The following is a 14,339-nucleotide window of genomic DNA, read 5'->3' as shown; positions in this document are numbered from 1 at the left end:
AAAGGTTAAAGAAATAAACAATATGAATTTTTCAACAGCAGCAACATTGTACGAACCTTTGACTGTAATGATAGTGCTGCAGCTATCTGTACCAGCTTCATTTTGTGCTTCACAAACATAATCCCCACTGTCTTCCACATTTATATCATTAATCTCAAGAACAGCTGCAGAATCACTGAATGATATCTTGTATTTTTCCGAGGAATTGAGAAGCATATTGTTTTTGTACCAGGTAACATTAATTTCAGGCGAACCTTTCACTTGGCAATTCAAATGGGCTGAATCACCTTTTTTCAACAGCAGCGACAGTTCTGGCTTTCTTATGAATGAAGGTGGTTCTGAAGGTAAGTTTAAACAAAAATATTAAGAGATGCCAAAGGTAAAAACATTTAGAAAGAACTAATATCACCAAGACAATCTTTAAAGAAAAATTACAATGCTTAAATTCATTGCTTGTAATTTAAGGAAAAATTCTGGCTAGGTTGATTTAGTTTGCCTTGTTTTCATGTTATCATGTCATCAACAGAACCCTTCATTGATTCATTGTATCTCATTTCAAATTATCCAGTTCTATGTGTAATGTTTTAAGTTATAAAATTGAAATAAAGTAGCAAGCTAACAATAAAGGCTAAAAATCCACATGTTCAACACCATCAATAAGAGTAAGAAAATCCTCGCTGCAAGGTCATTTTGCAGTCATGTAAAAAACGCAACTGCCTAATTTAGTAGAAATTCAATGAAAGTACATTGTTCAAAGGATTGACTCCTGGGGTAGAATCATTACGTTACAAGAAGAGATCAAACAGACAAGGCCTGCACTCTGCAGTTTAGAAAAAAAGAAGAAATTATCTTATTGAAGCATTCAAACTTCTTACAGGACTTGACATGGTTGATTTCAAGATGATATGTCCCCAAGTTGGCATATCTACAACCAGAGGTCAGTCCCAAAATAAAGAGATCCGAGATGGTAACAAATGTCTTCACCCGCAGCATTTGGGATTCTCTGTTCAAAAAGGTCCCGGAGGTTCAATTCATAACTATATTCAGGTCAGAGATCAATAATATTTAGATAATAAAATAATTGTTAGATATGTCATTAGAGCAGGAAAACAGGACAGAGGTAAATGAGCCGTTATAATACTGAATGACTGAGAGATTCCAAGAAACCAAATTATTTGATTCCAGCTCTATTTCTTATATTTCCTAATCATGTAATAAGGTAGAGGATGAGGTTATATTTTAATGAATTTCTGTGATATAACATATGTCAAAATGAAAGAGTACTTGAAAAACCCCTAAATATGAAGAGCTTGTGTAAATGGTGAAACATCAACCTATATTTCTAAAGTGCCTTTAACATAGTAAGATGTCCAAGGTCTTTCACAAGAGTTATTAACCAACAATTTGACACAACCATACATTAGGCAGATAATATAGAGATGAATTTTACAAAGTCTCTTTAAAAAGGAAAGAATGAAAGAGAGGCAAAGAGATTTAAGGACATTTCCAGAGCTTGTTGCTGAAGGCATAACTGACAAAGGAGAAAAATGAAAATTAGGGATGTTTAATGGGACAAAGTTGAAGATTCAGAATTATCTCAGAGGCTTGAATGGGTCATGGAGAAAGGTTGGATAATTAGGGCTCTGAAATAGGATTGACAATTTCAAAACTGAAGGGTTGCTTAACCAGAAACAAATCAGTGAAAGGTGAAAAGAAAAAGTGCTGAGCGAAACTTAGGATACTATCAAGTCTTTGATGATCTCAGTCTTATGGGGGAAAATATCAGGGATTCCTTTGGAATCATCGTACAGAAGAAACAAAACAAAGTTGAGATATGCTTACAAAAGAATGAAGTTTTGGCAAACCTCTTTTCATCATGAAGCGTTAACCAAATCACTGTATCCGAACTATGATTATATATATTAAAAATATACAAATTATGATAAACATACTCCTTGTATTAACCAGAATTAGTCTTCGCCATCTAAAGACGGCACAGTGACACAGAAGTTAATGGTGCTGCCTCGCAGCTCCATTGCCCCAGATCCCATCTCGACACCCAATACAGTCTGTTTTTAATTTGCATTTCATCTCTGTGATTGTGAGAGTTTGTTCCAGATGTTCCAGTTTCCTCCCAAACCCAGGTTAGGTTATTTGGCTACAATACATAATTCCACCTATCAGTGAATGCTAGGAGATTCACAGAGAGTTAATGGGCATATGAAAATGAGTTACAGATAAATAAATGTGGGAGTGAATTAATGACATTTTTCGAAGAGCTTACATAGACACATGGGGCCAAATGACCTGCCACTATATCAGAAGATAGAACTAAATATAGGAGCTTTGAGGCAAGAATTTTTTTCTATAATGAAACCTTAAAAAAATTACTTCTAGCAGCCACATGTTTTGCTAAAAAACAGCTAATGATTTGCAACACTCCTTACCTTTAACTGTTAATAGTGCCGAGCAGGAATCACTTCCAGCTTCATTAGAAGCCGTACACACATAATTCCCTTCATCTTTCAGTCTAGCTTTCAAGATTTCCATAACAGCTATTTTGTCTTCAAAAGTAATTTTATAATATTTGCTTGTGTGAAGGTCTAATCCGTCTTTTTTCCATGAAATTGTTACTGATGTGTCATCATTCACTTGACATTCAAGACGTGCACCGGTGTTAATTACAGTCTGAGTAGGTTCAAGCCTCCGAGTGAAAGATGGTTTATCAAGTACAATTAGATCAGAGTAACAGATATCAGTGCCACAATCATTGGTCACTTTGCAAGAATAGGTTCCTTTGTTCTGAACATTTAAGTTACTGAATTCCAAAGTATGTTTGTTGCCTTTAGAAAATATTTTATAGTTGTCTTCATCTGTAACATCAATACCATTCTTCTGCCAAACAGTATGGATCACAGGTGATCCAGACACTGTGCATTCAAGTCTTGCCGTTTTACCTACAAATGTTGTAACCGATTCCAGTCTGGTTATAAAGCTCGGTGGGGTAAGTTCTGCAAAATGAACATTTGGATTAGGTTTTCAACTGACTGAGGGAATTAGACTTTAAGATATTTAGGTCAGGTAAATTTGCTTAAAATGCGTTTAAAAGAGAAAGAAAACTGACAATACTGATATCCTAATGCCTTTGTTGGATTTTTATAAAGTTTACCATATGAATCCAGATTATTTTTTAGAACAATTTTATCCAGATATCAAAACTGATTTGGATGATATTACAGGAAATAATGGAAAGAAAACTAATGTTTCTGTTATATAAAGCTGGTGATAAAAATTGAAGATATCTTTCACTGGTTTAATTTGAACTCCACACAACTGTAGATTCCTTCACAATTTCCTATCCTATCCATCTCTGTGCCACCAGCAAATTTAGCAACCATACCTCCAAATGACTATTTAAATTATGAAACAATCATTTTGGTTATATGAAAATAATTATAGTTAAAACTATGCAAGCCTTTTAAAGCCAAACCAAATTGAAAACTACATGTTGAAATGAAACATAACAATCAAAGCTTAATCTACTTACCAGTCACAATCAATTTAGCTGTGCTGCTTACACTGCCAATCTGGTTTGATGCTCTGCAAGTATATTCTCCACAGTCAATTAACTGGGGTTTCAAAAGTTTCAAGATGGAAATATATTTCTTGTTCACAATGTTGTATTTCTCACTGTCACGAAGTTCAGCTCTGGCTCGGAACCATTGGAATCTCACATCAGGAATAGGATCAACCTCACATTCAAACTGAGTGGCGTGTGCAACTATCACCTCCTGTGATTCAATCTTCCTTTTGAAAACCGGAGGCACTGCGGATATAAATTTTAAAAACATGTTACAACATTGCGATAACAAACTCTTAATTCTTTAAGCATAAAGTGCAGAGGTGCTCCCTGAAATTCAAAAATGAAGGACGTTAGGGTGATAGAAACTAACAATCCATGGAGTGGCTGTGGAGAAGAAATGATGGTTAAAATGTGTTAGCTGACCAGTGGCTGTGCTCAAGGCAGTAAATGATAATACTTCAATGAATGAAATTCAAAATGTATTGTCGTGAAGTGCATATATGCATGCAAGTAATTGATATAAAATGATTTTTTCCTGGAACAAAGTGGTTGACAAAATGTGATATTAGGAGGAAAAATATCAACATTCAGTTGTCTTCTTGTTATGATATAGTGATGGCAATGATAAATATCTAGCATTTCCTCAAAAGTGGATATGGGGATGAAAGCAATATTGCATTAGTAAAAACTTAAAAAGATGGGTGATGTTAATTAATTGTTAATGTTAAAATATTAGAGGATCATAATTGAATATTCACAGTAGTCTTTTAAAACATGAAATTAACTTTAAAAGCTCTTTATTACTGTCAGTGAAAGCTTATGAAGATCACATCAATAAGAATCAATTTCACATTACATTTTTTGAAATCAAGAGTTAAAAGTAGCAATTCCTAATTGATGAAATAAACTGATGTGGTCTTATCAAGCTTTGACGTCTCATATATAGATACTAAATGGGTAACAAAATTACTATTTTATCATTAAAATATGGGGAAGGAAGGGAAATGGAAGAACGGGGTAGGAAATATTTAGTTACATTATTTTATTAGCATTAACTAAAAACAATGGTTAACTATTTTGTTAGTTGAACGGATTAGATTCTAGAGTTCATAATAATAAAGATTTTATCCCCATAATCCAACCTCTTATTACAACTGTGAGGTGTGCAGAAGTTGTTGATTTTCCTGTTTCATTCAATGCCTCGCAGATATACTCTCCTTGATGTTCCTCTTTTTGTACTTTGTTGATTATAAGTGAGTATGTGTCAAAATCTTGAAAACATTTGAACTCATTTTTTGAGGAGATTTTCTCTCCATTGATATACCAATTTACAGCTTTAACTTTCTGTATGACTGTGCTAAATATCACTTGGCTATCTTCATATGCAGTGGCATCAGTAAACCCCTTAATAATTATTGGATTGTCTTTAGTGGCCTTTATTAGTATTTCACTCTGCATTTTCATTTTAGAAACATGAGTAGCTAAATTGTCCTCCGTTTTCTCCTCTATTTTAAGAATCTTTGTCGGGGGTTCTCTAAGCACAGACATGGAAGGAGTAATACCAATGCACACTGTTTCTAACCTATCAAATGACTTTGGAATTGCACCTAGCTGCTCAGCTATGAAAGCCTGCTGCTGCTCACGAAAGATGGAACGAAAAGCTGCTGTCAGTTCCTTTTGTAGGTCAGCTTTCCTGAGGTATTCTGCGTCACAATTCAGAGTTATATCTATTGGAGGATTTGCATTGGTAATTTGATATGTATGTACAGTGTATTTAGGTTCCATTTGAACTTTTAATTCCTTAATTTTTATTTCTTCTATGGAGCTAAAAGTAATGGAGGAAATTGCATGGTGCTTACTTGCTAAAGCAGTTTTAAATGCTTCCATAAACGGTGTACCTATACCTAAAGTGATGGTTTGGGGAATTGTAATCTTAAATGCCAATTCCTTATGGAGTGCTCCTTCTTGTATTACATGGGATTGTAGTGTTTGATCCGGCTGCTTCTTCAACTTCAGCATTGCTTGTTCTGATCTTTTAATATCCGATGAATGTTCCTTTTCAATAATCTGTTTTTCTTGAAGTGGAAATCTTACTGCCTGTTCTTCTTGGATTCTTACTGCAAAACCTTCTTCTGCAGCCTCGAGCATATTGGTACTTTTCATAGACACAGTCTTTTCTTGAACCTGCACAGAAGCTGAAGGTAATTTTGGTTCATACTTATCCCCACAGGTTTCTACACTAATGCCTTTGAAAATAGCAACAGAACCATCTTCCACTAACATGCTGTCTGTTGTTGTGCTGAACTGTTTGATACTGTCATCAGACTTAGTTATCAATGCATGCTGTTCTTTCTCTTCAATTGTAAAAATGGTTTCTTTGATTTTTTGTACAGGTTGAGTCGCAGATGGGAGATACTTTTGAGGAAGAGGATGAGTTTTGGCTTCAGAATGTAAACTTTCAATTTTCATTTCAAGGGATTTAGATTGTTCGTCCAACAATTCTGTGGTTTCTTCTACAACCACAGCATTGCTGTATGCCGTCTCAAATTTACCTGCTGCGATATGAGCAGCTGGTTTCACTTGGGGTAGCATACCTTCTTTATGAAAAATACACATACTTTTTATGTGATGAGAATGTAAAGTGGATACATGTTCTTTTGTTGGTTTAATTTCTATGCTGTTCTTTACATCAGATAACTGAGTTGTGTATTCATAAGGTACCAGGTGCTGCTCTTCTGCTACTAATGAATGTAGAGAAGTTGGACTCTTTCTCAGATCAGCTTTATCTTCTATGGGTACTTCAAAAATAAAAGACAATTCTTTGGGTAGAGTATCTTGTTCCTTGACAATCTGTAAATGCAAAGACTCCTTTTCTTCCGTTTTTGATGTCATTGAGATTGCACAATCTAATCCAATTAGTATTTTGGTGTATTCACTTTGAAGTGGTTGTTTCTCTTCTGTATTTAAAGCAGTTTTCACAAGTTTATCTTTCATTAATAAAGCTTGTTGTGATCCAGCTTTTTGTACCTTCAAGATAGACTCCTTTAGGGTTGACTTGTGGCTTTCAGTAACAGATGCCAAGAATGGCTTTGGTAATTCTTTTAATGACTTTGATTCCTTTCCAGCATCTAATGGTTGTATTTCTTCTGTAATTTCATCCCTTATTTTTTTCTTTTCCGTTGATACAGTTGTACAAACCTCCATTTTGTTTTCTTTTTGGATTTTGCCTTGATGCAATGTGGGAACCTCAAATACAAACAAAGATTCTTTAAGGGGTTCTTGAAGTTCTTCAACTTCGTAACTGTGTACAGTGTACCTTGGCTCTGTTTTTGGCCTTTCTACATTAAGAGTTGTAGATTTTGGGCTAAAAATTACATCTTCTTTATCTGGCATATCTATTTCCGCTGTCACTGGTTTAAAAGTTGCAATAGACATTCCTTTAATATTAAAGATAGCTTCCTTTGGAATTTCAGTCTTTTCCTCAACTGTGGGTATACAGTTTTTTGATTGTACTTCTGTGCTTGGTACTTTGAATTCTGGCAGGCCTTTGATCGGTTCATGGTGTTGCTCAATAAAGCCCAGACTCTCCTGTGTCACTTGAGAATGCATTATCGTCTGTTTCATTCCTGAAATAGCCGTTTCTGTTGCAGCGATTTTTTCCTTGTTCAAAATGGCCATCTGTTCACTGCGGACAGACTGTTTTTCTTCAGAGGCTATTGTATACGCCAATTGATCCCTCTCCTGTAATTCAGCCTGAGTATCACCAGGTGATTTTACAGTGAATAAACAACACAACTCAACGGCTTGATCACGAGTGGTCCTATCGTAAAGCTTCTGAACCATTTCTTGCGTTGAATGCTCATCAACAAAAGTATCGCTCACCACAATTAATTCTGCAGTGCAAGTTGCTTCTCCAAATGTGTTAAATGCTTTGCAGGAATACAAGCCACTATCCTTCTTTTGTATATTATGAATAGTTAATGAACCAGAACCATTGGAGTTGTAACTCAGGTTATATTGCACACCTGGAAAAATCTGGTTATTTCCCTTATACCATAATACCTCTGGCATTGGTTCTCCTGTCACTACATACTCAAATTTACCAAGCATCCCTTTTAGACACTGCAAAGATTTAAATTCTTTGAAAAACTGTGGTGCCTCACCCTTGGATACGTATTTGTATTCTGCTTGTTGTACTAACACCGCTTCTTTCGATAGGGGCTCTTTGTTTATCTTTTTTTCTGGCAGTTTTGCAACTGGAGGTTTTGCAGCTGATTTCCTAAACCCTCCCATACCTTCCTTTGGTTTGATTTTCAGATATGCACTACATGAAGTTTTTCCAAGTACATTACTAGCTGTACAGGTATATTCTCCCTCATCTGTAAATTTGGTGTAAGCCATAATTAGACTATATTCCGCCTTATCATAAACAAACTTATGATTTGATGAAGGTATCAATTTTTTACCATTATAAAACCACTGAATAGTGGGTTCTGGGAATCCACTGATAGTGACAGAGAATTTAGCTACATCTTCCACAAATACCTCCATACTAGAAATATGTTTCATGAATACTGGCACAGATTTTAAAGGCTCAGCATCAGTTTTTATGTCCAAAATGTTTGATGAAACTGGAGTTTCAGGCCTGAGTTCAAATGTTTTGTCAGACACATGAAGTTCACTTGTGTAGAAATCTTCCCTCTTATCTTCAGCAGTGATGATTACAGCGCTAGAAAATTCTGTATAAAAAATAAGATGGTTAAATTTAGAAAGCAAGTCGACTGCATGTATTGCTCAATACTGGAATGAAACAAAAAGTACCAGAATTATTAATTTGTTATTTTTGTGCCAAACCCCTTCTCCTTCAAAATGTTACATTTCTATAACATTTTGTCTCCTTTAAATATTTATCATTAATCTAGGTATATAAGTGTGTGATTGTATAAAATAATTTGCTCAGACAATTTAGGAAGTTTATTTTGCCTGAAGCCAATCTTAATAGCACACTAGAGGTTTTAAGTGAAATTTGCTTTAATATACCATTTATTCAAATTCATATTCAAAATGTGTGTCCTCTGAGTATTTATTTGTGAATTAAAATATTTAATACATAATCTATATTTCCATATCTTAATCAAAGTTAATGAAAGAGGAACTGTAGGTTGAGATATGATCGTAGTGGCTGACAACCTGCAAATCCACTCACACTCCAAAACGTGTTATTATTATGCAAAAATGTACTGCATGCTACAAATTTTCAAAAGTCATAGAAGTAATTTCTAATATAAGCTTTATTCCATCACTGAAATACAAATTTGATTGTTAGGTCACATTAAGAGAAATCAAGAGATCATATATTCCTACTTTTACCTTGGTAACAGCAAGATTAATACAATACTTTTCACTATCATCAAAACAGCCAAATGCTATTGATGAATCTCTGATTTAACATCTCTTAACGAAGCAGCAATGAAATGTTAAAAATTCAGTGGCTCCAAGCTATGTTCTAGGTTGCTCTCCAAACAGGAAGTATGTGGGTATTAGCTTAGAGTGCGATTACATCAACCGTGTTGGCCTCAAATTGCGTACCAATACATAAACATCAGAACACATAGCTGAGTAATATGAGAGGCAGCTGCTACCACCCTGGAACCACAACCCAGTACAATTTGCTGTCTTAGGAGAGATGGGATAATCAAAAGAAAATATATCTCATATACCAAACCAGCTGTATATTTACATGACAGCAGACCAGAAGTTTGTGTACACATTACTATAACCAGCAAATAAAAAACATATTTAACAGAAACCCGTAGAAGGAATGAATAATTGCAGCATTAAATGTTTATTTTCACTAAAATACAAACCTTAATTTTTATACTTATCGTGCTTTATACCATGTCAAGTGTGGCAGACAAAATGGGGAAACAATGCATGCTTTCATACAACTAGGTTGTCATACTGAGATCAAAAGAAACGTATGTATTAATATATTCATGCTTATATCATGAAAAGTATCTTTTTCTATTTTGTAATTTCAATAAATTAAACCTACAGAATTCAAACCATTAAAACTTGTTCTTTTTAAATATCAAACAATTTAAGCAGTTTTGACGAGTTGGCTTCATTTTAAAATCAACAATTTAGGAAATAAATATTAAAATGATAAGCAAAGATATGATTCACAAATATACAGATGCCATTTGATTGTTTGCAAATTCATGAAAGAGTGCATTTCTGTTTTTACTCATAAATTACCCTAAAATCATCTGTAGTATGCCATTGCTGCAATCTCTGGACCAATCCAATGTAAAATTTGACTGCCTGACTAAACCCTCTAGGACCCCGTAAACTCCATCATGTCATCAAGTGGACTCTTTCCAACAGCATATATTGTAAAACACATAAATACAGCAGCAAAAGTACTCTTAAACTTTACATCCTTACATTTCTGATGCTGAACAACCCAAAACGTTGCTAACCTCCAAAAACTAGCCTGAAGCTAACAAATACAATAAAGTAACAAAACCATTGAATTAACCAAATTTTAAACAAGTAATGTATGACATAATGTGTTCAAATTAACTGCACCACAGAATGACACAATGTGTTTTTTTCCAGGATTCCTTAACAACAAAAGATATCAGAAAGACAAGTTAAAATAGCAGTCACTTTCTCCTGAGTAGGTTAGGAAAGTGAAGGATAGCGAAATGCACTGCGTACTTTCTAACTGTACAGATCTGGAAATAGATTACTTTCTATTTTGATAAGGAATACGATGAAAGGTTAAAAAGAGATGAGAAAATAATAGCTAAAAGTTGATTATTTATAATGTGAATTCAGGCTTTTAGAGATGTAATTTAAAAGCCGCAGGAAATACGCTTGATAGGCAACTAAAATATTTATTTTTAAGTCAAGGATTCCCTGCAAGAACTGTAACCTTTTTTAGATTGTTCTAAGCCATTTGTTTTTGTTTATCCTCTCTACTCCATCACATGGTATTTAAAGAGAACATGCTCACATACCTCAAAGTTATGAGGACAATTTTCCAACATACTATGTGTGGCAGAAAATCCACAAATAATCTGAATTTTAAGTTTTTAAATTGAAATACTTTCCACATCATACCTATGTTCAAATCAATCAAAATAGAAATTAGGAAGTGGAATTAATCAGTTTGATCAGCCATTCAACGAGATCAAACTTCCAGCGATACTAAAACCTTCTGATAACAGAAACAATCAATATTACATGAAAAATCAACAACTGACAAAGCGCAATTGTCAACTCTAGATAATGATTTCAAACTTCTATTAATGTCTGCATGTCTTTCAATATTCACTATTGAAAGACCTGGTTCCAATTTTAAGATTATGCCCCCCATCCTAGACTAGCCATAGTGGCCATCAACCTCATCAGTTGGCCTTGCTATTTTAAGATCATAAAGTCATGTGATAGGAGTAGAATTAGGCCATTCGGCCCATCAAGTCAACTCCGCCATTCAATCATGGCTGATCTTTCCTCCCCTCTTAACCGCATTCTCCTGTCTTCTTCCCACAACCTCTGACACCTGTATTAATCAAGAATCTATCTATCTCTGTCTTTAAAGTATCCACTGACTTGGCCTCCACAGCCTTTTGTGGCAAAGAATTCCACCGATTCACCACCTTCTGACTAAAGAAATGTCTCCTCATCTCCTTCCTAAAAGAACATCCTTTAATTCTGAGGCTATGGCCTCTAGTCCTAGACTCTCCAACTAATGGAAACATCCTCTCCACATCCACTCTATCCAAGCCTTTCACTATTATGTATATTTCAATGATGTCTCCCCTCGTTCTTCTAAACATTTTTAAATACGCCACGTCTTAAACAAGAAATAGAGAACCATGAACTAGATGGAACTGACTTTCAGTAATTTGGGTGAATGGCTTCATATTTTACTCACAACAATAAAGCTATACTGTTTCATCTTTTTTTGTGAATATTTTATCAAATAGGACACTTAAATTTATTGTACTGTTAAATTAAAAACTTAAGAAAACACCTCAGCCCGATGTTTTTTCTCTTAAACTTTCCTGCTAAGTGTCCATAAGTGAGTCATTTTCCACAAAAAGGTATAATAGTCCTCAAGTAAGAATAAACTCTCATACATTAATGCACACCTTCGGTTACTCTAAATTTTAACAAAAATATTCACATAGTGGAATATAATGGAAATAGTGATAATGTCAATATTTTAACTAAACTTTCCATTGAAAACAGCCCGTAAATTAAATATTTTAGGAAAGCCCTTGCTGATGCTGTGGGATGTTCTGTTGAATGCAAACATATCTTGAAATTAATATCTACTCCTCTTTAAGCTGGGAATAATGGAACTCAATATTAAGTTCCTCAACACACTTCAAGGAGAAACAATGTCATGGGCCAAATGATAAGGAATTTGGATTAATAGAAATGTTATACATTGATACCGTATTGGTTTCAAAAAATTATCGTACATATAAGATGAAGCCTTGGCTGCAGTTTATGTAAAAATGTTTTGTGATTCAACAGAACTGGTCTTCTGTCACCAGATGTAACATTATCACTGTTTAAAGAGTTCGATCATTAATGGATTAGTTGTTCGAGTAAAATCCCTCAAGTTATCAATATTTTTCCATAAACTAGCCTCAAGCATAGCCATACATTTTCATGTTCTTAATCCAAAACATTCACTATTTTTACACTAGGTATTTTTCAGCTATTATTTCAAACTTTCAAATAAAAGCTTTCCTACCGATTCATCACTCCAGAGTACAACAAGAAGTTTGTTTTACATTTTTTCAGCCATATCAAATATAATTCATAACATTAAGATCAATTTAATTTTCATGCTTGAAAGTAGCATATCCCTAAACATGCTATTTATCAAAAATATCTATAAGCATCACATTTAAATTCTAAATGTATAAAGGACACTCTGAAAGATTTTATGCACAAAATACTTTTAAAACAGCAACTGTGACTGCATTCCCAGCTTTGCTAACAGCTTTACACTTGTAGATTCCAGCATCACTTTCCATAACATTGACAATGTTCAAGTAATGTTGCCCAGAATCTTTCTCCCCAATGCTATAGTTGGTACCTTCAAGTAGTCTCTCATTCCGATACCAAATTACAGTAGGTTTTGGAGTACCAGTCACACAGCATTGAAAATATGCTACGCTCCCCACAGTTGTGTTGCAATCAAGGAGAGAAATCACAAACTTGGGTGGAATCTCTGTCACTTGAAATTCAAATGAACATGTTTCAGAAGCCTCTGCTTTAAACTGAACAATTTCATCTTTGGCAGGTTCAGCAAATACATCAAAGTTGATATTCACACATTCCTCACCTCCTTCCTCACTGCCTTTTTCTGTTGCAGCAACAAGTTTCACTGATTTCTGGGAATCATCTCTACATTGTTCAAATTCAAACTCAACCTCAAATTCTGAACTCTGATTGTCATCCAGCAAAGAATCACCAACAACAACATCTAATTCCTGGGAACTTTCTTGAGCACCACCCAGTGATAAAGCAGCTACAGCTTTTCTAGTTGCCATGTATGAGTTTGTTACTGCAAGATAACCCCTACATGTTGCTTCTCCAACACTATTCACTGATTTGCAACTGTATATGCCATTGTCCGAAGGACAGACATTAGTTATTTTAAGACTATGATTAGAATTATCTTTTCTAATGTATTTAATGCCATCTACTGTTATATGTAAATCATCTTTGAACCACATTATTTCTGGAATAGGAATACCTGTCACAGAGCATTCAAATACTGCATCTGTGTTTTCTGGAATCTCAAGATCAGAAATATGGCAAATAAATCTTGGGGGCATTTCAGTGATTTCTAAATCAATTTTCACATCTTCATTTTGTTTTGATGTTAAGTCTATAGTTTGCTCATCAGCAACCATCATAGGAAGAACATCTAGTGAGATGACCATGTTTTTATTGTCAGCAGAAAATTCAGGAATTGTAATAATTTTTATCAGTTTTTCAAATTCCTTCACATCATGTTCATCAAGTTCAACTTCCAGAAGAATTTCTTGAGGCGAAGGAGATCTTGATGTTTGTTCTTGCTGCACATCAAACTCTATGACGTGTTGATGAGTCACGAGTGGTGGCAATGCAACGAACCTTGCATCTTGTGCTAAAACATCCACTTGAGCAATACTTTTGGCTTCACCTACAATGTTTACAGCATTGCAGACATACTCTCCTTCATCTTCTCTTTGCACGCTATGAATCACTAATATACACAAATTTCCTTCCCTTTCTAGTCTTATTTTGTGATTTGGCTCTAATAATGATTTTCTTCTATACCACTTAACATCTGGAATTGGGCAACCTATTACTTCAGTTATAAATGTAAGTGAACCCCCTTCGTGAATCTTTTTTCGAGCAAGGGGTTTAATAAATGCAGGAGGCATTTCATTTCCTTTTGCTTCAGCTTCCTGTGGTGGAGTTGTAAATGCTTCTGATCTTTGCTCTTCAGCTGTTAGACTTGAACATTCAATAGGTGTTGTTTCAATACCCTCATCTACTGGTGATCTAAAATATTCTGGTGGTGTATAAAATCTCTCTAGTAAAGTACGAGAAGGCAATCTTTCTTCAGGAGTTACATAGCCAGGTGATTGAGGTGGAGTATGAAATGACTCTGCAGATACAACAGATCTGAAATTTTCAGAAGCCAATGGTGGTGTATAAAATCTTTCATTTTCTG

General features: G+C 34.7%; 1 protein-coding gene across 1 annotated transcript in view; it reads right to left on the bottom strand.

Moving 5' to 3' along the window:
- ttn.1 (titin, tandem duplicate 1) overlaps window positions 1–14,339 on the bottom strand; it is a 323,332-nt gene that overhangs the window by 237,508 nt on the left and 71,485 nt on the right. Inside the window, 3 exon segments of the mRNA XM_055637723.1 lie at window positions 57–338; window positions 2,448–3,011; window positions 3,548–3,826. Coding sequence (XP_055493698.1) covers window positions 57–338; window positions 2,448–3,011; window positions 3,548–3,826 — 1,125 coding nt within the window.

Source organism: Leucoraja erinacea, chromosome 7 (genome assembly GCF_028641065.1).
Source record: "Leucoraja erinacea ecotype New England chromosome 7, Leri_hhj_1, whole genome shotgun sequence".
NCBI classification, from domain to species: Eukaryota; Metazoa; Chordata; class Chondrichthyes; order Rajiformes; family Rajidae; genus Leucoraja; species Leucoraja erinaceus.
Note: the sequence above shows the minus strand (reverse complement) of the source record. Positions and strands in the feature narration are given on the sequence as shown.